The 24,631-nt window shown below is 39.1% G+C and overlaps 1 protein-coding gene and 1 non-coding gene across 3 annotated transcripts in view; both read left to right on the forward strand.

The window, feature by feature from the left end:
- Positions 1-24,631, forward strand: part of VCL (vinculin) — a 99,241-nt gene that overhangs the window by 14,754 nt on the left and 59,856 nt on the right. For both annotated transcript variants that reach the window (XM_040975990.1, XM_040975991.1), the window contains exon 2: positions 20,482-20,552. In XM_040975990.1, coding sequence (XP_040831924.1) covers positions 20,482-20,552 — 71 coding nt within the window. The remainder of the gene's footprint in view (positions 1-20,481; positions 20,553-24,631) is intronic.
- Positions 5,650-5,756, forward strand: LOC121153534. The gene has a single exon (XR_005883414.1). It is a non-coding gene; the product is annotated as a U6 spliceosomal RNA (small nuclear RNA).

Here is a 24,631-nt window from a genome sequence, read left to right on the forward strand (position 1 = left end):
ATCTCTTATGAGCCCTAGTTTGTGTCCCAGGTAGTCCATTTCCAATCCAGCTCCCTGCTGATGGCCAGGGAAAGTACTGGAGGATGTCCTGAGGGCGTGAGTCCTGCCCCACTCCAAGGAGAAGCAGAAGAAGCTCCAAGCTCCAGGCTTCTGGCTTTGGGCCAAATATCGTTGTATATTTCAGCTATTTGGGAGTGAATCAGCAAATGAAAGATACGTCTCTCTCTTTTCTCAGTAACTCTGACTTAAATTAAGTAGATAACACTGGCTAGGATTAAATAGATAATTTTTTTAAATTGAAGAGTCTCTGGTTTTATTTATTTTCAAATATTTATCTAATTATTTCAAAGGCAGAGAAAGAGTTTAATACACCGTACCATAGCATTGATGCTGGAATCTCTGATTTAAATTTTTTAAATTATAAAATGCATGTAACATAAAATTGACCATTTTAATTATTTAGAAATGTGCACTTCTAGTTAGCATATTCACATAATTGTGCAGTTGTTACTACCACATTGCTTCAGAACCTTTTTATTTTCTCCAACTTAAATTCCTCCTTTCTTGCTCCACCCAGTTTCTGGAAGCAACATTCTGTTTTTTGTCTGTGAATTTGAGTATTCCAGGTACAATAAGTAAGCGGAGTCAGACAATATTTGTCATTTTGTGATTGGTTTATTTCTCTTGGCACAGTGTCTTCATGCTTTATCTGTGTTGTACCATGTGCCTGAATTTCCTTTCTTTTTAAGACTGAATTCTGTTCCACTTGTGTATATATCACTTTTTGTTTTTCCATTCATCAGTGATGCACATTTGGATTGCTTGCACATTTTGGCTTGTGAATCAGGCTGCTTTTTCATCAAGTAGCTTAATGCTGTAAGAGGCCTGGACTTTGTCCCTGAGGTGTAGCAACTTTTGATGGACGTGAGCAAAGATGATGAACTTAGTTTCTGATACCAGGAAGCAAACATGCATTCAGAGGCTGAAGGCCTTCAAGCAGAATGTGGTGGAAGGAAAGTTCATTCTTCTTTTGAGAGGTAATATCCAGGTATAAGGAAAATTAGGGGGAAATGGAAGGAAAACCTGTGCAGAGTGAAAACAAGCTAGGAGGCTGTGAATGTGCAGTTCAGAAAAGGGAGCCTCTAGGATGAACCCATTAAGGTGGCTCGTGCCAACTCATGAAGGGAGTAGTATGTCATACATATTTGTTAAGAGCAAAAGGAAAACATCCCGGCTTTTGAATAGATAAATAATTCCTCTTTTTGATTATTTGAATGGTGAATGGCATACAGTGAAAAACCTCCCTGTCACCCTGGAACTCCAGCTTCCTAGCTTCCTTCATCAAGTCTTGGCTGTGCTTCCAGAGACACTTTATACACATTCAGGCAATATGTAATTCCCCTTCTCTACAGATGGTGACCTATTACAATGTTCTGTTCCTTGATTTCCCCTGCCTCCTTAATATATTTTGGCAAACATTTCTGATGAGTACATAGGGAATTTTCTCATCTTTGAGCAGTTATACAACATTCTCTTGGTAGTATGTCCTACTAGTTGAGATTCCCAAGCTCCTCATTAGAGCACTCAGGCTCTGTATCTGGCTTGCTCTTAGAATGACAGCTTCTTGTTAATGCAGATTCTTGGAAGCAGTGATGATGGCCCAAGTGATTGAGTCCCTGCCGTCTACAGGTGTAGACTAAATTCTAGTCTCCCTGGCTTGGCCTAGCCCAACCCCTGCCTGTTGCAGGCATCTCAGGGGTGAAATAATGATGCAAGGTTTCTGTGTCTTTCTGTCTCGCTCTAAAAACAAAAAAAATTTTTTTTGTAATTGTAATGTGACTTGTTGAGCTAGACCTTTATGGAAGGGGTTTAGATTATTTAGATTTTTTGCTGTTTCAGACCATAAAGCAAAGAATGATACAGATTTGCCATTTTATGAATGGACAAATACATTTATAGAATAATTCTTAGAAGTAGAACATATTAAGCATTGGATATTAGGATAACTGAGGGCTTTTCTGCTTTTAAGATTTTTAAAATCTGAAATGCAGTGTGACAAAGAGAGTGTTCATTTGGAGGTTTGCTTCCCAAGGAGCCTCAGTAGCTGAGCCTGGGTCAGGCTGAAGCTAAGAGCCAGAAGCTTCATCTTGGGCACAGATATTTGGGCCATTTTCTGCTGCCTTCTCAGGTGTGTTACCAGGCTCAGAAGCAGAGCTAGCCAGAACTATGGGATGGCAGTGTTGCAACTTACCATGCCACAGGTTGGACCCTTTATTGTAGAATTTTAACCTGAGACATGAAGTTTGAGGTAAGGTAATCACAGCAGCACTGAGGAAGATAGATTGATGAGGCACTTGGGTTCAAGAACAATCCTTGCGAATTAGCATAAAGGCTGCCTTCAAGCAGTGGAAGAAATAGAAAAAGGTACAAAGTCTGAAGACATCTCTTAATCTACATTTGGACTCAAAAGTATTCTCAATTAAAGATGTGAATCAGGAAAACAAACGCGTTTTAAATATTATCTTCAGGAAAATATGTGGTTGCAGATGAGGAAACCAAGCTTCATAGAGTAATTTGTCCAAGTCGGGAGCAAGTAGTTGACCTTATTTTAGTTATGCAGATGAGACTCATTTAAAATGTAGGGCAGAAAACCTAAAATCCTAACTGGATCTAAAAGATCTCAACAGTGCTTTTTACTCAAGTTGTAGATGGAGCAGGTCATGGCCACCCTTTTCAGATCTCATGTAGTAGCTGGTAGCTTACTCTATGAAACTTAAAGGGAAGCTAAAGAAAACAAGGATCGAGAAAAAGTTCAAAAGGAGAGTCTAGAAGGGAAGGCCTATACCTGCCTTAACTCGGGTGAACCAGTGGTTTTTAATCACTTCAATATGTGTCCCAAGATGGCACTGACAGTTGTCCATGCTGGTAAGATGGTAAGCTAAAAGAAGGTGGGTCATATTTAGAATGACCCTGTTTTGTGTTATGTTAATCAGGGGCGGGGAATGTCTGGCTTTTGGGTTATATAAGGCCTGCAAAATCATTTGAGTTGGCCTGCAGCCACAGGCAGGACTTAAAGTTTAGTATCTATAGCAGGGTAATTTTTCAGTTGATAATTTCATATGGCATGTGAATGATGTTATAAATATCCAAACAGCCCTTGGCAGAAAGAAGATTCCCTACCCCTCTGCTGTATTGTTTGTGGGTGGAATTGAGTGGTAACTTTTCAGTTAAAAGTTTTTTTGTTTTTTATAATTCGTGCCTTCCACCTGACTGTAAACATATGCTACTTTTGAAACAAGATTAATTTTTCTCTTTGGGATTTTTGTTTACATTGTTCACGTGGTCTGAAATTATCCTTACTTTCTTGTTAGAATAGGCCCAGTGTGGATGTTGTGACATGAAGCTCTTTTCAAACTGCTCTGTTAAAATTAATCTCTTCCTTTGCTTTAAGACTTCATTACATTTTTATCAGATAGAGGTAAGCATTCTGAGTGCTTCCATTCATGCCTGTTTCCATCCTCTTTTCTCCTATTCCCACTCAGCTTCCAAATTTGAGTTCTAGAAGGCACCTGTTATTCCCAGAAAATGGGATTGCTTTCACAGTACTGGACTACTTTAATATTGAATTGGATGCATATGCAACATTGCAGGTCTTTTTTTTTTTTTCCTCTTCCCTGTCAGAGCAAGAAAAGATAAAGATTCTGAGTCATAGTCAGTAGAGTGACTTTAAATAATGTGAGGGCCCTGATAACATTTATGTACACCAAATGAATGCTGTTCGTAATTTGAGAAGTCCCTGGAATGAAAGGAGCCATAAATAAATAAACATCAGCTGTAAAACTGCTACATCTGTTGCACTTCTATAATGAAAATAGGAATGCTGCATTTTACCTGGCATCAACCAGAAGACTGCCTCTGAACTGGAAGCTCCATGTCAAGTTGTTGGAAAGCTTTGGTAAACAGCAGATTCCTCAGCTAGTCCTATGCTGCGGTCATGGACTGGGGTATGAGAAAGTAAAAATCTCCTTTGTTCTTCTTGTCTGGAAATTTGACTTCTTTCATTTATACTTAACAGATAAATACACATTTCCCTAATTTTTTTTCAAGTAATATGCTTTTGACTTTCCCGCCCCTCCGATTTTTCTCCAACTCTTCCTTTCTCCAACTCTTCTAGACTAAACTGGATTATAATGTTCCCAAAGCACACCTTGCCTAGAAACCTGCTGTGCCTCCTCCTTGTTGTCTTCTAGGTTAGTCTGATATCCTTACTCCAGGTTCTTAAAGATGACCACACCTGTGACTCCTTTCTGAGCATACTATTTCTTTTATGGTGAGCTGGAGTCCGCAAACTATTGATCTGTGTGTTTAGTTTTATACCACCCAGCAGCTAAAAATAGTGTTTACATTCTTAAAAGGTTGAAACAAAATCAAAAGGAGAGCAATATTTTGTGATACACAGAATTGAAATTTCAGTGTTTGTAAAGAAAGCTTTGATGGAAAACAGCCATGTTCATTCATTTACTTTGTTTCTATGGCTGCTTCCTCATTACAACAAAGGAGCTGAGAAGTTGTGACAGAGACTGTTCCATATATAGCTGGCCCTTTATAAAAAAAATTTGCTGATCCCTAACCTAAAGTCAGATTTTTTTGAGATGAAAATAGATCTTAGAGATGTTCTAATATAAGCTTTTAAAGATTTATTTTCTTTTTATTTGAAAGGCAGAATTACAACAAGAGGAGGAGACAGAGAAACCTTCCATCTGTCTGTCCACTCCCCAAATGACTGCAAAACAGCTGAAGTGGGCTAGTTCGAAGCCGGAAGCCAAGAGTTTCTAATGGGTGCAGGGGCCTAAGCACTTAGGCTATTCTCCACTGCTTTCCCAGGGAAATTGGATCAGAAATGGAACAGTTGGGGACAAGAACTGGCACCCATATGGGATTAGTTGGCAGAGGATTTCATTTTTTTCTTGTTAGAGATAGACATTTCTTTGGAAGGCAGAATGGCATAGAGGGAGAGAGGCACACAGACATATCTTCTATTTGCTGGTTCACTCCCATGTCTGTAGCAGTTGGGGCTGGGCCAGGCTTAAGCTGGGGACCAGAAACTCCATCTAAGTCTTCTATGCAGGTGGCAGGGATCCAAGTCCTTAGGCCATGGTCTATTACCTCTTAAGTACATGAGTGGGGAGGAAGCTGGATCAGAAACTGGGAGCATCTGGGACTTGAACCAGCACTCTAATTGGGAAGCAGGCATCCCAAGCAGTAACTTAATTTGTGGTATCACAAAGGCTACCAGTCACTTCTGCTTATATACACATCTTCCATCTAAGAAGTATTTATCTGTCTGGAAACTAGTCGTGCTTTAAGCTCAGCTCAAATTCTGATTCCTCTGATTCCAACAACTAGAATAACTACTGTCTTTGACCTCTAATACTGCTTAATTATGTCTCCCTTTAGGCACTCCTGGTCATTGTTGTGTTCCTGATGTTGTTCCAAGTTACAAGCTTTCTCATTGTACTTATATGTGTTACTTGCATGGTGCCTTCTGCATGGAATTTTTCAGGACATAATTTAAATAGTGCATTAATTTAAAGTGGCTGGACCCAATAGAGGCCTTAAACATTTCTAGTTCTGTTAGAAAAGGAAGAGGTGCTTGTTTTGGCAGCACATACACTGGAACTGGAATAATACAGAGAAGATTAACATGGCCCCTGTGCAAGGGTGATACGGAAATTCATAAAACATTCCATACTTTAAAAAAGAAAAGAGGCAGCACTGAATGATATTTTCAATAGAGGTAACTGCTTAGGATAATTTAGCATATCCGCTTAACAATTGCAAAGTATGTATGCTCTGAAGAGAGAACTTGGATTTGTTGTAATCACCTATTTGTGTGGTGATTATTTAAGTCTTTAGTGCATATATTAATTAATAGGCTTGTGAACATTTTTAAAGATAGTGCTTCATATTTTAAAATAAAATCCAGTGATGGAAATGTGCCACATTTTCTTGATCCTTGGGACTCTGCTGTTATATCGTCTTTTGGGGATAGTTTACATTTGTGAACCAAATATAGGCTTGTGTTGTTCTTCGATGAACCATTAGAATTGAACTTGATATTTAGTAAAGATTGATAAAAGGATAATAGGAGTGTAGTTGATAAAATGTAGGATAACAGGGATGTAGTTGGATTAGAATATGATAGGAATGTAACTGAATAGAATGAAAAGATAAGAGGAAGGTAGTTGAGTCTATAGGTACTTTACCAACACTATTTAGTTTTTGCTGAAAGCAGCAATAAGATAAATGAATGCTCTCATTTTCTTTTAAAGATTTATTTGACAGTCAGTTACAGAAAGGGAGAGAGACAAATCTCCCAGCCTCTAGTTCACTTTCCAGGTTGCCTGCAATAGCTGGGACTGGACTAGGCTGAAGCCAGGAGCCTGGAGCTCTTTTGAGTCCCCCGTATAGGTGACAGGAAACTTGGATCATCTCCCACTGCTTTTCCCAAGCCATGGGTAGATTTGGATTGGAAGAACAACCAGAACCCGAACTGGGACCCATATGCGATGTTGGTATTACAAATGGTGGTTTTATTCACTGTGCCACAACATTGGTCCCACATTCCCTGCTTAAATGGGAATGAGTTATATGACATGGTAGGATTGGAACTCTAGTGGGTTTAAATGTCTGTGGCAAGTGTTCATCATTCAAGAGGCCATATTGATATTTGCATTTGTAACCAAGTGAAACAAAAGGAGATAAATTCAATATTTTTATTAAAGTCTCTGGGTTTACACCAATTCTGTGTCTAATCTGTTATTGTTAAGTCAAGTGGTGATATATGATATATGAAAGACACAGCACATATTAATAGTATTGCTGGGATGGTTAACAGCTTTTATCTATCGGTACATCTTGACCGATTTGAAACTGCAGCAGCTGTTCTCTTATTTCACTTTTCAGCAAGTTAAGAGCTGGCGCTGTGCTCAACGCATATGTAGTCATACTGGAGAGTTGTTTTGCAGTAGTTGAAAATATAGAAACCTGCAGAAGAAAAGCTTCATGGTAAAATTCTGCAAGTTTATTTATTACAAATAGCATAAGATATTTTAGTTGTCAGCCCTGTCATTTGCTACATGGATATTGCAAAACAGAATTTGCAGTTTCAGCTGTCTGTAAGAAATGTGTCTGTAGCTTCAACGAAGAAACATTTTGCTTGTAGCCTTAGTTTAATGGGTGAGAATATTTATTATGGCTTGGAGTCAGACCCAGGTAGTGAATTGTGGAAATGCTCTCCAATTAGCTAACAAGGTGGTTCTAAATGTTAGGAAACATATTTAAAGACTTTTGCTACTGGGTTACTATTTCAGTTTCTGAACACCCTGTAACTTAAAAAAAAAAAAAGTTAACATTGCTGGTCAGTTCATTTAGTTTTAAAAGCTAATTGTGGTCAGGTTGATTTGAGTTGATAATTTTGTAGCAAGTAACAATCAAGAAGCTAACTGATCTGGGCTGTGAAAACCCTCCTGCTTCTGGGAAGTTGTTCAATTAGACAACGGTGGGCTAGAGTACATCCTGATGGTTTTTTATTTGTCCGTTGTGAGCTTTAAGTTTTTCTTCTTTTTTTTAAAAAAAGTTTTTTTTAAAGCCAGGAGTTTGTATCTCTATCCAGAGCTCCCATGTGAATGCAGGGACCCCTACACCTGGGTCATCTTCTGTTGCTTTCCCAGGCACATTGGCAAGGTAGCTAGATGGGAAACAGAGCAGCCAGTGCTTGAACCAATGCTCTGATTTGGCCTTTCAGCCTGGCAGGTAGCAGCTCAGCGCATTATGCCACAGCACTGGCTGCTTTCTTGTCCTTCTTCTGATAGCTCCATAGAATTTGAAAAAAAAAAAAAAAAAGCACAGACATCACTGAATCTCACTCCCTCACTTTAAAAAGGCACAGGATAATGGTCTAGGATTGGAGCAAGAGTGTGCTGAGGTCAGCACCGCTGTCTGAGGATTTTAGGCTCAACAAATGTGCCTTTGTGCCTCATTTGCAAAATGAGATAGTAAATAGTACCTACCACATTAAAGTAATGTATGACTGTCTTGTTTTCATGATTTCCCTACCTGTAAATAGATCTAACTTGATATGTATCTAAATATAATTATTTATTTATAGATGAGTTTGTTTCTCTTTCGGAAGACTCACTGGTATAGAACAGACAGTTCTTTAATTATGTGTAAAACATTTTAGAAACTCTTCCTTCCAAATTGTCTTTTTGGGAAGTGAGACTACCAGTGGGCATAAGATTTCTTTATTTTTAAGTCTTTCTTTTGGTACTTTATTTTTTCATGTTAATGTAGTATTACTACAAAAAGAATAGATTGAATATCATTCATAGATAAAATTCTGATGCTATAATATTTCCTTCTATTTTTGTTATTGTAGTAACCTATTTTTCTTTACTTTTTTTCAAAGATTTATTACTTCTTTGTCAAGTCACACAGAGAGAGGGAGACAGAGAGAGGTCTTCCATCAACAGACTCACTGCGAAAATGGCTGCAAGCAGCTAGGGGTTGGCCATGCCAAAACTAGGAGTCTAGAATAGAAGTCTTTCTGGGTCTCCCAAGTGGGTGGCAGTCCTGGGACCTTTGTCCACTGCTTTTCCAGATGCCTTAACAGGAAAATGGGTCAGAAGTGGAGCAACTGGGACTTAAACCAGCACCCATATTGATTACCAGCATATTAAAAAAAAGATTTATTCTTTTTAACTTGAAAGTCAGAATTACATAGAGAGAGAGAGAGGAGAGACAGAGATCTTATATCTGCTAGGCCACTCTCCCAATGGCCACAAAGACCAGAGCTGGGCCCGTCTGAAGACAGGAACCAGAGGCTTCTTTCAGATCTCCCATGGTGCAGTTTTTGGTCCAAGGATTAAGGCAATTTCTTCCACTGCTTTCCCAGATCATTAGCTGGATCAGAAATGGAGCAACCAGGACACAAACTGGCACTCACATGGGATGCTTGTGGTTGGAGGTAGAGGATTGGCCAGCTGAACCGTTGTGCTGGCTCCACCTTTTTTTTTTTTTTTAAGATCTATGTATTTATTTGAAGAATTACAGAGCATGAGAGTGAGACAACAAGTGTAACAGTGAGTGCGAGCAATTTTCCATCTGCTGGTTTGCTACCCAAATAGCCTAACTGCATCAGGCTGAACCCAAAGCCTGGAACTCCATCCCGGTCTCCTAAAATAGGATGCCAGCATTGTGGGCAGTGGCTTACTTCATTGTGCTACAGTTCTGACCCTGAGAAATAACCTACCTAAGGAGAAAACATTGTAAATGAGTACTTGGCAGTATTGGCGCAGATAAGAAAAAGGTCCTAATTATTTATTTATCATCTGTTAATCCCCACTTCCTATTCCAGTGATTTACATAAGTGTTATGACATTTATCCCTGTGAGAGTTTATTTTTCCCATTTTAGTAATGTAGAAGCTGAGATTCACTGAGATTCAGTTGCTTGCCCTAACACCCCACTGATCATAGCAGAGGTGAGAACTGCACTGCCTCAATTCAAGCCAGTTCTTTCTCTGCCACTCCACTTACTTTCTTGAATGGGGGTGGGGAGAGGAAGGGCTTTTGTAAGACGGACATGGGATACCTTTAAAAAATTCGTTTACGAATTAGTTGTTGGAAGTTATTTCCCCACAGAAACAGTGTTATAAATGGTGGTTACACACCAGGGTTATCTGCAAAAGCTTTGGTATTAACTGAAATTCTGCACATTGGTGAACTAAAGTAAGAAACATGCTTTTGCAATTCTAGCTATTAAAGAAAAAATAGGGGTAGGTGTTTGGTGTAGCAGTTAAGATCCTGTTTGGAACCCTGGATCCTTTATCGCAGTGAAAAAATTTACATTGCATTGTCAAGTTCTTCTTCATAACACATTTCTCAATTTGTGAAGCCTGTCTTGTGTTTCTTTGAGAGAGTTGAGGTGAAAATCAGTAATGGAGAAATGTCCCTGTACGGATGACCTGGTTTACTGTTAATTTGGAGACAAGTGTAAGTAATTAACAGTGTCTGCCAAAAACTCTCAAGGGAGAGAGTGAAGAATTTGTGCTTTGTAAGCCTCCTTATGATCCGTTTCTACATAGGAACCTGGTCAGCAGGGCAGGGACAGCTGCCACCAAGGCAGCTTAACTTTATTTCTGAGGAAACTATGTGACTGGGGCCGAGATTGCTTCACATGAGAACTTGAGACTGATGTGGTTCATCTGCTGTTCAACCCATGTGGTTATGTTCTCATTGACATACATTTAACTTTTTTAGCAGTTGGTCACAATTTGCATCTTTAGGAGGCACTTATGATTTACTTATTTATATGAAAGGTAGAGAAATCGAGATCTTCCATTTACTGGGGCACTCAAAAAAAAAAAAAAAAAGATGCAACTGATGGGGGCAGAGCCAGGCAGAAAGTCAGGATCCTGGAACACCATTCTGACATCCTGTTAGGGTGGTGGGAACTGAAGCTCTCAGCCATCATCTGCTACTCCCAAGGTATAGTAACTAAGGAATTGAGTTGCACCAGAGCTGGAACTTCAGCCTCCTCTCTGATACAGGATACAGGCATCCCAGATGGAGGCTTAATAGTCACATTGCCAGCCCTGGTAGTGTCTTAATACTTCATGTAAATATACTAAGAAAACAGTTGCTATATCTTAGAACTTTGCCTGTATTTTTCTGATTATGAAACAAATCATACTTTTTGATAAATATGGGAAGTGCAAAAAGGGATTAAGCAAATAAAAATGACCTGAAATGCTCCTTTTTATGATATGTTTGCTCTAGTCATTTATTTTCCCTATGTGGATATAGGAAAAGGGGATGGATGTTTTGTCTTTAGTGAAATAATTGAATTTTAGATAAAATTTTGCCTAATGCTTGTGTTTGCCTAATGTACTGTTATAATTTAAGTTGAATCCTGTTTGTTCATTGGCACCATCCCAGATACTTGATGGAACCAAATGAGTGATTCAGCTCAGTTAAAGGACACAAGGAGAGTGGTAGCGGTTGTAGTAAATTGGAAAAGAAAGACCCTAACTCAAGAAACTTTGTTGCTGTATTGTGGAAATAGATTCTGGTATTATAAAAAACAAACAAACACAGCTCTGATGAAATCTTAAGTCTTGATTTCTTCCTTTTTCCTTAAGGTTTTTTTTTTTTTTTTTGAGTAGAAAAGTAATAGAGAGCTTTCTTCCATCCACTGGTTCATTTCCCAAATGCCCTCAATAGTTAGGTCTCCACATAGATGGCAAAGGCAGAGAATAGTCCAGACTCAAGTGGATTTGTGAAATGGTGAGTTAAAACTTTCCTGTGTGAAAGTGATCTTTGTAAATGTGCTGAGAATGTGGAGAAACCTTTGGAAAACAGTCTTGCAGCATCTGAATTGTTGAAATGTGGAGTTGACTTCTAATCCAACAATTTAAGAGGTAGGTATATAACCCAGAGAAATGAAAATGTTTGCCATACAAAGCCTCGTATGCTCACATTTATAGCAGCATGTTAATAATAGTTAAAAATGCAAACAGTTAAGTCCATCCACTGATGAATGGCTAAACAAATTATGATATGGCTATAGGATGAAGTATTATTTGACAATAAATAAAGTGAAACATGAGAGAGGGCAGTTAGAAAAGATCACATTTTGGAATGAATGTTTGGTGCAGCATGGAAGTTGTTTCTTGTTATGCCAGCCTCCATGTATGAGTACTTGGGTCCGAGTTCTGGCTCTCTCTGCTCAAGTGTACCCTGGGAGGCAGCAGGTAATGGGCTAAGTGGTTGGGTCCCTGCTACCTAATGGGAGACCCAAATTTACAGGTGGATGACATCACTGTTATTTTTGCTTGACTCTGTCTTGGCCCTGGTTCTGGGCACAGCTACATATCAGTATGATTGTTTAGTATAGTGGACTCATTGGCTTAATACTTATGTCATAAAGCACTGATTTGAGCCAATGTAAGTACAGGTACATGGGTGTACATTCCCCATTCTGGTCACAATTGAACCCATAGTAGTTATGATTGCTAATGAAGCCTTACACTTTCACCATGAAAAGATAAATGTCTTTTTGTCTAAATACATTAAGAAATTTCTCTGCCCTCTTTAAGTGCAATGCACTGTAGTTAACTATCATGTGTACTGTACAGATCATTACACAAGTCCTTCCTGCTGTGTTTTGTCTCAGTGGCTTTTTTTTTAAACAGTCTAGGAGACAACTGCATTAACATTTTTTAGTCTAGTGGCTTGAATCAGCCAAACTCTTCCCTTTTTTTTTTTTTTTTTTGGAAACAGACCAAATCTCTCTACATTACTGCATAAAATTGAGTAGATTGTGGTGAAAGGAGTCATAATATCAGCAGCAGAAAACAAAAGCTCCCTTACATTAAATTTTGAACTAAAGTTACATATTGAACAAAAGATATTTAAATTAGTTATTGAACAAAATAGGAGCTCTTCAAAAGAAAGAGCTTCCTGCCAAGTTCCCTGAAAATGCCCCCAGGCCTCTTACTTACACCATTATTTCAGTTTATCCCTCTGTGTTCTAAGGATGCTTTATTTCTTATCTCATTCTCTTCCTACCACCCAGTAGACACATAGTTGGCACTTACTGCCTGTTTTTGATTTGAATGGAACCAAACCTTAAGAATTAAAGGCTGTTCTCTGGAGAAGAAAATTAAAAAGAAATTATTTAAGTGGTAAATAGGACCATCAAGTCTGAGTTCCTCTCAGCAGTGGAATAAGTTTTGGAAGTGGTAATATGTATGTACTCTAAAGTTAGTTAAGTACCAAATTTAAAAACCTGCTTGGGGGCCCGGCACCGTGGCCTAGCAGCTAGAGTCCTTGCCTTAAACATGCAGGGATCCCATATGGGCACCAGTTCTAATCCCAGCTTCCCATCCAGTTCCCTGCTTGTGGCCTGGCAAAGCAGTCAAGGATGGCCCAAATCTTTGGGATCCCTCACCCACGTGGGAGACCTGAAAGAGCTCCTGGCTCCTGGCTTCGGATTGGCGCAGCACCGGCTTTTGCAGTCACTTGGGGTGTGAATCATCAGACAGAAGATATTTCTCTGTCTCTCCTCCTCTCTATATAACTGACTTTGCAATAAAAATATATGAATCTTTAAAAAAAAACCTGCTCAGAACTAAGGCTGTAATAGCCCATTTATTATCTTTCTCTCTCTCTCTCGTATGTGTGTATGTGTGTGTTTTAAACTATATAACTTATAGGCCGTTTTTGGAGAGAATAAAATTATTTGGGCTGGCACTATGGTACAACAGGTTAAGCTGCTGCCTGCAGTTCTGGCATCCTGAGTGCTGTTTCAAGTGTTAGCTGTTCCACTTCTAATCCAGCTCTCTGCTAATGCATCTGGGAAAGCAATAGTGGATAGTCCCTGTCCCTAGGACCCTGCCACCCACGGGAGACCCTGGCTTGTGTCTTCAGCCTTTTTCAGCCCTGGTGGTTACGGCCATTTAGGAAGTTATCAGGCACATGAAAAATCTCTTTCCTTTGATTCTATGCTCCACCTTCCAAATAAATCTGTTTTTAAAACACATTTAAAGTAATTCAGGTATCAACTTTAGTTGAATGTTACAATAATAAAATATATGTGTAAAATAGAAAGTGAAAGATTTTAAATATGCTCATTGATGCTCTTGTATATTGTATTCAAAAAAGGATTTGTGTTAGTAATTGATACATTTAGGTGTATAGTTTCTGTATCAGAAGGCTTAAAAAGTTTGGCCAATCTTCAATAGATGTTTAAGGAGATGCCTAGAGATATCACATAATGGTGGAGAAAATGTTTAAACAGTTGAATCAGTATTTGAGCTCACATTGCCATGTGCTAACAAAGCTGGGACTAGTAACCAAGTCACCAAATTGCAGCACATGTGCTATTAATATATCATCATAACATTTGGCTTGATAAGCAAATATATTTGATGACCTGGTACCACACAACTTTGAAACACTAGTTAGTATTATTACTGCTTTTAAAAATATTTATCTTTTTAAAGATTATTTTATTATTTTTAAGATTGTTTTTTTTTCTAATTTTTATTGTTATTTTTATGATATACAGAGAGAAAGATCTGCCATCTAATGGTTCTCTCCTCAAATGGCTACAGTGGCTGAAACTGCCTTTGCAGCCATGAGGGAACTGGACGAACAGTGGAGCTGGGATATGAACTTGTACCTATACGGGCATGGTAGGCCAGGCCTGTACCATCAGCACTGGCATCTGATCCAGGTCCCTGCTTATGGCCTGAGAAAGCAATGGTGGATAGCTCAAGTCCTGGGGCCTTTGCACCATGTAGGAGACACAAAAGAATCTTCTGGCTCCCATCTTCAGATCAGCTCAGCCCATGATTATTATTGTTTTGTTTCTAAGTTGTATCTTCTAGAACATGCTATGCCTTCCCATGCTAAGTTGACCTCCAGTACTACTGATGCTTTCCCACGGGTCAGGAAGATTCCTGTGGCTTAGCTGATATGGGACATTTTGTGAAATAATTCTTGTTAGTTTTTTTACTCTTTTTATTTGAAAAGTATGACTGCTACAAATACTGTTTTGATGGTGTCAGGAAGAGGAGAAAATGCTTTTCCTGTTACCTCTTAATTAACGACTCAAACTTTTGTGGTTTTCCTAGGCAGCTTTGCCACAAATTAAGGGGATGCTGTTGGTGTGCTTTGAACACCTTTGGAAACTGGTGTCTTGTGAAGTTTCTAACCTGATGCTTGAGAGCTAGAACACTGAATTGGAGGAATCTAGAACAGAGGGTGGTCACCCCTGCATCGGGGTAACATTGTTCTCTTTGTCTTTTGTGAGCATCCATGTCTGAGTTTTCCTCGCTAGCCTCGTGTTCTTTGCTGAAGCCATACCAGCCTGACTTTCTCATCCAGCTCACCCTGTGCCTGGACCCTTCTGGTTGTTCCTTTGCCCATCCTCTTCTGGTTGTGCCATCTGATCCTTCTCTTCTCTACCTGGCAACGTCTATCAGTCCAGACCTCCATCAGAAGACAAGAAGACCAGTTTTTGGGGGTAATGATTATCTTGTGGATCTGAGTTTTCCAATATGATAGCCATTAGCCATGTGTTTCAGATGTAATGAAGCATAAGTGAAAGTAAAAAGTTTGTATCTAATAACATTTCAAGTGCTTAAAAGGACATGTGGCTAAAAAAAAAAAAAAAAGAAAAAAAATAAGAAAAAAAATAAAAAAACAATATAACAAAAAAAAGATAAAAAAAAGACAAAAACAGAAAAAACAAAACAAAAACAAAAAAAATAGAAAAAAAAAGAAAAAAAGGACATGTGGCTAGTGATTCTTGTTTTGGGTGGCCTAGAGTAAATGAAATACTTCCATCATTGTTGTGCAGTACTTCTTGGAATCAAGAAGACCCCAGGTAAAAATGATACTCATTCTGTTGTCATGTTCTGTGTATTGTTCCTTAACAACTGGGCTGTTCATTGCATCTAATCCAAGTGTAGCTGAATGTATTAAGAGTCAGTGATAGTGAGACATTCATTGCAAGTATGTTTGCAATGTAGAATGGCAAAACCAAATTTAGTGTCTGTCACTTAGATCTTTAAAAATAACTTTAAAGATGTTTATTTTAGTTTCGTTTGAAAGGCAAAGAGAGACATATTCCAACCTCCGGTTCACTCCCTCACAAAATGCTTATAGTAGTTAGGGCTAAGCCAAGATGGAACCAGGAGCCTGGACAGGTCTCCTACGTAGATAGCAATGATATCCCAGTATTTGAGCCGTCATCTGCTACTTCTCAGGATGTGCATTAGCAGGAAGCTGGATTGGAAGTGGGGCCACTAGGACTTGAGCTGTCACCCATATGGGATGCCAGTCCTGCATCTAGTGCACTCTACTGGCTCCCTCACATCTTGTCTTCGGTCACTAACATCTCTGTGTCCCATCCTAATTACCCTGTTTCCCACTTTATCCTTGAAGATGTTGTCATGTTCTGTGTATTGTTCTGTGTATTGTTTACTTGTTTACAACTCCTGCCTCCTCTTGTACTTAGAAAGTGTTCCAGGTATCTCAACCGGGCCTAACTATTTCCTTATGTCCTCTGTCTGGCTTTCATATCTAAACTCATCACTGCAGCTTGAACACTCTTGCTTCCTTCATGGTCCTTAAACATACATGATCTTTTCTGCCTCAAGGCCTTTTTCTTGCTAATTCCTCTGGATTGCCCTTTACCATTTGCTGGTTCACTCCTGTAATGCCTGCTAAAGCCAGAGTTGGGCCAGGCTAAAACCAGGAAGGCAGAAATCAGTCTGGGTCTGCAGTGTGGGGGAAATAACCTAAACACTTAGCCATTAGTTGCTGTTTCTCAGGGTGCACCTTAGCAAAAGCTGGAATTGATAGCAGAGCTCAGATTTGACCGTGGCATTGATATGGGGTAACACAAACAGCATCTTAAAGTTTCATTTTAAGAAAAAGTTTTATTTTTATTGGAAAGTCAGATTTACAGAGAGAGACAGAGATAAAGATCTCCTAATGGCAGTTCACTCCCCAAGTGGCCGCAATAACTGGAGCTGAGCCAATCCGTAGCTAGGAGCCAAGAACCTCTTCTGCATCTCCCATGTGGATGCAGGGTCCCAAGGCTTTGGGCCATCCTTGACTGCTCTCCCAGGCCACAAGCAGGGAGCTAGAAGGGAAGTGGAGCAGCTGGGATTAGAACTGGTGCCCACAGGGGGTCCTGGCATGAGCAAGGCAAGGGCTTTAAGCACTAGGCTACTGCACCAGGCCTCCCAAACAACATCTTAACTGCTATGCTACATGCCTTTATGAGCTTGTGTGGTTTTTTTTTTTCTTTTACAATTTATTTATTTTTTATTTGAAAGTCAGATTTACAGAGAGAGGGAGAGACAGAAAGATCTTCCATTCACTGGCTCACTCCACAAGTAGCTGCAACAGCCAGAGCCTGGAGGGTCCCAAGACTTTGGGCTGTCCTTAACTGCTTTCCCAGGCCACAAGCAGGGAGCTGGATGGGAAGTGGAATAGCCAGGATTAGAACCGGCACCCATATGGGATTCCGGTGCGTGCAAGGCGAGGACTTTAACCACAAGGCTACCCTGCTAAGCTCCTTTGTGTGTGTATGTGTGTTTTTAAATATTTGTGTGGGCCCAGCACAGTAGCCTAGTGGCTATTTGTGATAGAGAGGAAGAGCTAGATAGAGATAGATGAAAAGAGACGGAGCTAGAGAGGGAGTAAGGGTGAGATAGAAAGAGAAAGAAAAGTGGAGAATGTTCTTCTGTCCTCTAGTTCACTCTCCAAGTGGCAGTTGCAGCCAAGGCTAGGCCATGCCCAAGCCAGGAACCAGGAACTCCATGCTGGTTTCCCATGTGGGTGACAGGGAATTGAACACTTGGCCCATCTTACTCTACCCTTGCATAAGCATAAGCATAAGCAGATAGAAGCAGGGTGACCGGGACTCGATCTGGTGTTCTCACGTGGGACCGCAGTGTTGCAAGTGGCGCCTTCCCTGCCTTGCAGTGATTTGGGGCCCTTCCAGTAAGTTTTTAAAGTATTCCAATGTATGAAAGGAATCTCAGTGTGTTTTAAATGTAAATATCCTAAGCGCTTTACATCAGGGAATTTGTGGCTGAGTTTCAGTTTTTACTTCATGAAATCATGGCCCACTACTTTTTCAATGGTTGGTTTCAGCTGCAAAATACAGTGAACAATGCATCTGGAAGTATTCTGTCATGTTTTGATCTAAGAAACACTAGAGAACCAGCTGCTGATTTGAAAGGCTTTTCTAATGATACAGACAGTCCATTGTCCACAGAAGCACTGGCATGACACAGTGGGGTATGTGTGTTGCTTTTCCAGAGCTATTAAAGTTAGAGAGAGAAAAAAACTTGTATTCATTGACTTCTGGGTGACTGTCTTTCTCTGAGAACAGTTCATTGTGTTATTTTCCTTAGCTTATTTACTGTGTCCTTATTTCTTAATTCTCCCTTTCTTTAAATATTCAGTTTTTAAATGATTCAGTAGTAGAATAGGTATAACAGTTTTGCAGATTTGTGCATTAAAATGTACTTCATGGTTTAACATTCCTAGGTAACTTTGTATTAATAAAATGGTTGACTTTCAGCATTCACTATTAAAGTTTACTTCTTGGGCTGAATGTTCAGCCTTGTCATTAAGATGCTAGCATTCCAGCACTGAAGAACCTTAGTTGGATTCTCCATTCTGTCTGATTTTAGCCTCTTGCCAGTGTAAACCCCTAGGGGGCAGTGGTGATCGTTTTTGCCACTCCTAGAGGAAACCTGGATTGAGTTCCTAGTGGCCCAGTCCCAGCATTGCCGGCATCCAGGGAGTGAAACCAGCCAAGAGCTCCATTTATCTGTTTCCCTTTCTCTCTGCTTTCAAATTAAATGAATAAGAAATTTAAAAAGGTTTGTTTTTCTAAAGTACCTTGTAATGCATGATGTAGTGAAAGAAAGTCCTAGTTCTGCATTGAAATTCTTTGGAAAAATCTGAGTGTGTTTTCCATTTGTGATTCAATCTATGTATACACATGTGATCTAGGTGGTGCTCCATAGTACGTTGAGAATTTAAAAAATGGTGGCCAATACGATTCGGGAGATTTATGTAAAATGAAAGATTACTACTAAACTTATTATGTAGTAAGTTATTATACCTGTATAATTTAGAGAAAAATTTGTATGACTTTTTAAACATTTATTTTTTGAAAGAATGATAAGACGCATAGAAATCATCCATCTGCTGGTTTATTCCTCAAATGGCTGCAATAGTAGCAGGTAGACCAGTTAAAAACCAGGAGCCAGGACCTCCATCTTGGCCTCTCAAGTGGGTGTCAGTGTCCCAGTTGCTTGGGGCATCTTCTGCTACCTTCCCGCATGCATTATCAGGGAGCTAGATCACAAGTAGAGCCAGTGAAACTCAAACAGGTGTTGTAATTGCTGGCATCACAGGCAGTAGCTTCACTTCCTATGTCTCATTTCTGGCCCTTAAGTTTACTTTTTAAATACCAAAAACCATATAGTCATATTTTAGAAAATTAAGAGATGCAGTTGCAAATTTACTCATTTTTCAAGCATTTATGGATTCATGCATGGCATTTTTGTATAATTCCAGTGTTTTTACTTTAAATACATGGGTTTTTATTTGTTGTAATAATTATAGTTATTTATAGTCTTTGAAGTGAAATATGATAACGTAAGCATTTTTTCATAACATTGTATGTTTATAACCATTGTTTCAATGGCCCCATAATACTCATTCTGAGTATATATCTTAATTTATTTGATTTTTCCTCTTGTTGGATAAATTATTTAGAAAGTATTTTAGCTGTTATTAGTAACCTCATACTGGATACTTTTGTGAATATTGTTATTGCTGCACTTAGATTATTGCTATGAGGAATATTCTCATCCTCATAATTATGACATTTTTTATGTGTCTTAACACGCACTTAAGCAAGTGATTTTCTAAAGAGAATATGCCAGTTTATGTTTCCATCCACAGGGTGTAAAGTTATCTATCCTCTTGTTAAATTTTGTATTATATAATAGTTTCTAAGGTTGTTCAATTATTAGGGAAAATGGGGTTTTTTTGTTTCAATTGTTTTGATTACTAATGGAGTTGCATATTTTTGTACTTGATTTTCAATGTTGGATTCATAATTGCTTCAAGCATGTTTCCAGTTCCAGAAATTTCCATTTTTTTCCTGTATAGACATTCTTGTTTGCCTAACTTGATTCATGAGCTTCATGGCCCTCTAGAGATTTAGCCATTGAATGTATGTATTTTCAATGATAAATTTCTCCTTTTTTGTCAACTGTACACAATGATGCCTTCAGATTAAGTTAGTCTGGGAGTGGCCATGGGGTTTAGCATATTAAACTGCTGCTTGGGTTCCTGTATCCTGTATTGGAGTGCCTGTTTGAATCTTGCCTACTCTGCTTCCGATCCAGTTTCCCACGAAGGTGTCCTGGGAGGCAGTGAATGAGAGCACAAATACTGGGACAGCTGCAGCCCCCACAGGGAGATCCCAGGAGATCCCAGTGGTGTTTCGGGCTCCTGGCTTCAGACTGGCTCAGCCCTGCTTGTTGTAGGTAGTTGGAGATGGATTAGGTGGTGAGCCTATGGACAAAGATCTCTTCTCTCTCTCTTTTGCTCTGCTTTTTCAACCATGAAAAAAGCAAGCAGAACATTTTTGAAAACTTAAGCTATTTTGGAGAGGGGCATTGAAGTATGTTGAAGTATGTTGTAGAAGCATATTATGGTAGCAATCTTGATAGTTTTCACAAAATTGAGTTTACTTTGAGTCTAGAAACCTCAATGATAAGTTATGTATTAAAGTATGTGTTTTGTATATACTTCAGTAATAGTTTTTAGAAGTCTAAGAATTTACATTTGAATTCTAAATCTTTTTCTAGGTTGGAAAGGAGACTGTTCAAACCACTGAGGATCAAATTTTGAAGAGAGATATGCCACCAGCGTTTATTAAGTGAGTAAAATACTCTTTTCTTGCTAAGTAGAATAAAATAATCCTCTTTTTATGGAATAAAAAAAAAGTGACCGATTCAGGGAACAACTTGTTTTAAGTATAAAACTTATATATAACAATTAAAATGTTAATTTTCTGACTTTGAACAGTTGATTTTCCTACTGTTGAGTTTGTCATTGAAAGTGGCATTTTGGGGTCTGGTGTGATGGCTCAGTTGGCTAATTCTCCCTAATGGGTGCTGGTTCATATCCTAGCTACTCTATTTCCCATCAAGCTCTCTGCTTAATGGCCTGGGGAGGCAAAAGAGGATGGCTCAGGTCCATGGGACCCTGCACTTGGAGACCTGGAAGACGCTTCTGGCTCCTGGCTTCTGATTGGTTCTGCTCTAGTCATTGCAGCCACTTGGGGATCACTCCAGTGGACGGAAGGTCTTTCTGTCTTTCTCTCCTCTCTATAAATCTGACTTTCCAATAAAAATGAATACATCTTAAAAAATGAATTGGCATTTTTGGCATACTAATTTTATGAGTTTTGCATTCCAAAATGGGAAAGATTCAGAAACACATTCTAACAAGAGCATGAGTGAATTTGAATTATATGCTAAATGCCTTTGCTTGGCAATAAGAAAAATACAATAAAAAGAAACTTAAAGTTATACATTATACTAGCATTTTAAATTTAAACTATACTTACCTATGTCTCAGTACTTCCACAAATAATTTGCAGACATTTTGTTCCATCTTACATAAGGCAGAGAAGCTGATTAATTAGAACTTTTGAAGTTCCTTATTTCCTCTTTTTTAATTTGAGAAGCACATAGACAGAAGGCACTCTTATTCATTGGTTTACTCCCCCAAATACTATAGCAGCCTTGACTGGGTCAGGCTGAATCCAGTCTAAAGAACCTGAAACTCAGTGCAAGTCTTCGAAATAGGTGGTGGGACTCAACTATTGGTGCTCCCACCTGCCACCTCCCAGAATCTGCATCGATGGGAAGCTGGAACCAGGAGTAGGGAGGACATTTTAATCCAAGTACTTTCAAGTTCTTCTTCTTTTTCTTTTTTTAAGGCAGACAGAAGGTGACAAAGAGGCAGAGAGAAAGAAACAGAAATAGCAAATAAAACAAAGAACTCTGATCTTTGCTTTGCTTCCCAAATGCCTGACCTCCTTCGGGCAGGGCCGGGCCAAAGTCGGGGGCTGGGAACCCAGTGCAAGTCTCTCACATGGGTGGCAGGGACCCAACATTGGAGTCATTATCTATTGCTTCTCAAGTCTATTAGAGGGAAAATGGAATTGGGAGTGGAGCAGGCACTTCTTTTCATATGAGAGGTGGACCTCCCAGCTGTGCCAAATGCCTATCCCTTATAATTCTTGTGTTGTCTTTGATTGATGTTTTGTTTTAAATGGCAATCAAGTCCTTAAGAGAAAAATAAAAGCTGATTGCAGGATACACACAAGTAGAGAGGTCAATAAGAACGAGGTAACACTGTTGAAAAGGGTCAAGTGTTGGTGCAGAAGTTAAGCTAGTTCTTGGGTTGCCAACATCCCTTAGAGGAGTACCTGAATTCAGGTCACGGCTCCATTCCTGATACTGGCTTCCTATGAATTGTCATTAGAAGGTGGTGGGTAACTCAACAAATTAAATACCTGTCACTCCATTTGGGAGACCTGAATTGAATTTCTAACTCCTTGGCTGAGCCCTGTATGTTTTGGGTATTTGGGGAGTAATTTGTATCTCACAGGCACCCAGATTTTGTTGTTGGCATTGTTCCCAACGACCCCACTGATCTATCTATTGAAAATGGTTAGAAACAGATTGGAATATTAAGAAGTGATAAAAGGGAATGTGAATTTCTCAAAAATGATAAATTCTATGTTATATGAATTTTATATCAATTGCTAAAAAAGGAACAAATGTATCTCACAAATAATTGAAGGATGAGCAAAAGATGTACAGGGGATGAATGTTGTGGTGCAGAGGAAGTTAAGCCCCCAGTTATGACATTGGTATCCCATGTTGTAGTGCTGGTTTGAGTCCTGGCTGCTCTGCTTCCATCTGAGTCCCTGCTAATGTGCCTGAGAAGGCAGCAGAAAATGGCTCTGGACTGGCACCATAGTGTAGGTGAAGCCACTGCCTAGAGTGTCTGCATCCATAAGGGTACCAGTTCAGGGTCTGGCTGCTCCACTTATGATTTCGCTCTCTACTAATGTACTTGGGAAAGCAGTAGAAGATGGCCCAAATGTTTGGACCCCTGCATCCACATGAGAGACTGATAGAGTCCTGGCTCCTGGCTCCTGGCTTTAGATTAGGCCAGTCCTGGCATTTGTGGCTATTTGGGGAGTGAGTCAATGGTTGGAAGACATCTTTCTCTATGTGCCTCTCTCTCTCTCATTTTCAGATAAACTTATGTGGTAGGCTTGAATTGAATTTCTGTATTCTACTTTGACCTGACCCAAAAATGGCTGATGCAGCCATTGGGGAGTAGGCAGGTGAAACATTTCCCTCTCTGTCACTGTTTAAAATAGATAAATCTTAAAAAGATAATCCCAGTGTACAAATACCATTTATTGGGGCCAGGAGAGTGGTGTACTAGGCTAGCCCTCTGCCAGCATTGCTGGCATCCATATGGGCACCAATTTGTGTCCTGGCTGTTCCATTTCCAATCCAGCTCCCTGCTTATGTCTTGGGAAATTAACAGAGGCTGGCTCAGGTCCTTGAGTTCCTATACCTATATGGCAGACCTGTAGGAAGCCCCTGGCTCCTGGCTTCAGATCTGCACAAGTCTAGCCATTGTGGTCATGTGGAGAATGAACCTGTGGATAGAAAATTTGTCTGCATATCTCTCCTTTTCTTTGTAACTCTACCTTTCAAATAAAAATTTTTGAAAATCTGAAAAAAAGAATCCTGTTTATTTGAATTTCAGAAATGTAGAAAATGATCAGGGTTTTAAGGATGTACAGTGACAAAGATGGGCAGAGAGATAAAAGATTGGTCAGGGGTTCATGATCAACAAAGTTGGGAGGCTGGTGTCTCTGGGAAGACAGACATTTATACTTGAGTAGTGCCATACACTGACTTTTAAACTCATAATAATATTCTATTTCTTGATGTAAATATTGAATTTCATAGTGGTTTTATAATTTTTCACTGTTATATGTATGTATTTGTGAAGTTTTCTGTATGTATATTATGTAACAGTTTCAAATAAAGCTAGAAGTGTTCACTTATTTTTGTCATCCATATGTTCTGTTATTTTTGTTAAACAGATGTAAAATTTTTGTCCGTATTGATGTCTTCTTGTTTCTAACTTGAGCAAGTGCTTCTTACAGAAAATATTGTCAATTTTGGGAAATGTCTTTGTCAGGAAGGTAGCGGAAGCATCTGGTCTTTTTCGGATGTGCTTTGTGGGAGGATCTTTTTTGTATTTCTTTTATTGGTCTTGGTAACCTCCCATGTTTCTTCGGGCTTCTCTCTTGCTGTTTTGTTCATAAACTGTTCCACTGGTGTGGTGACATTGAGGAACCCTGTGCTGTCAAATATATGGTTATAATTAAACTTACACCTTACACTGAATGTATAGCTCTAGCTTCTTCCAGATTGTTCCTTGCTCCCTGAAAGATACACAGCATGATGAGACATTGAACCTTGTGTTTCAGTATCAGGAAAGTATCAGTATCAGTATCAGATGACTCTACAAAAAGTTACCTCATCCTCATATCTTAGTCTATAAATATAATTTGATTGGTAAATGGATTTTTTTCAGGACATTTTTTTCTGCTCATTCCCAGAGATAAACCTTTGAAATATGATTCACATTCTCACAGGCTTCCTTGGGTACTTAGAAGGATTTTAAGAAAAACATGCCCTAATTGTGACACAGCTTTCAAGAATGTAGGAAATTTAAAAAAGAAAGAGAACTTCATTTTCTTACTTTGGTAGTTGATGACTTAAAGGAAAGAAATAAGCATTTATTCTGCCTCTTCTGTACAAACTTCATTTCCCAGTAGCATTAGAACCATTTATTGAATCAAAATGAGTCCATTTAAAGGCCAAAATACTGGTACTGGTGTTGTGGTAC

The sequence above is a fragment of the Ochotona curzoniae genome, unplaced genomic scaffold (genome assembly GCF_017591425.1).
Source record: "Ochotona curzoniae isolate NIBS_2020 unplaced genomic scaffold, NIBS_Ocur_1.0 contig_2692, whole genome shotgun sequence".
Classification (NCBI taxonomy): Eukaryota; Metazoa; Chordata; class Mammalia; order Lagomorpha; family Ochotonidae; genus Ochotona; species Ochotona curzoniae.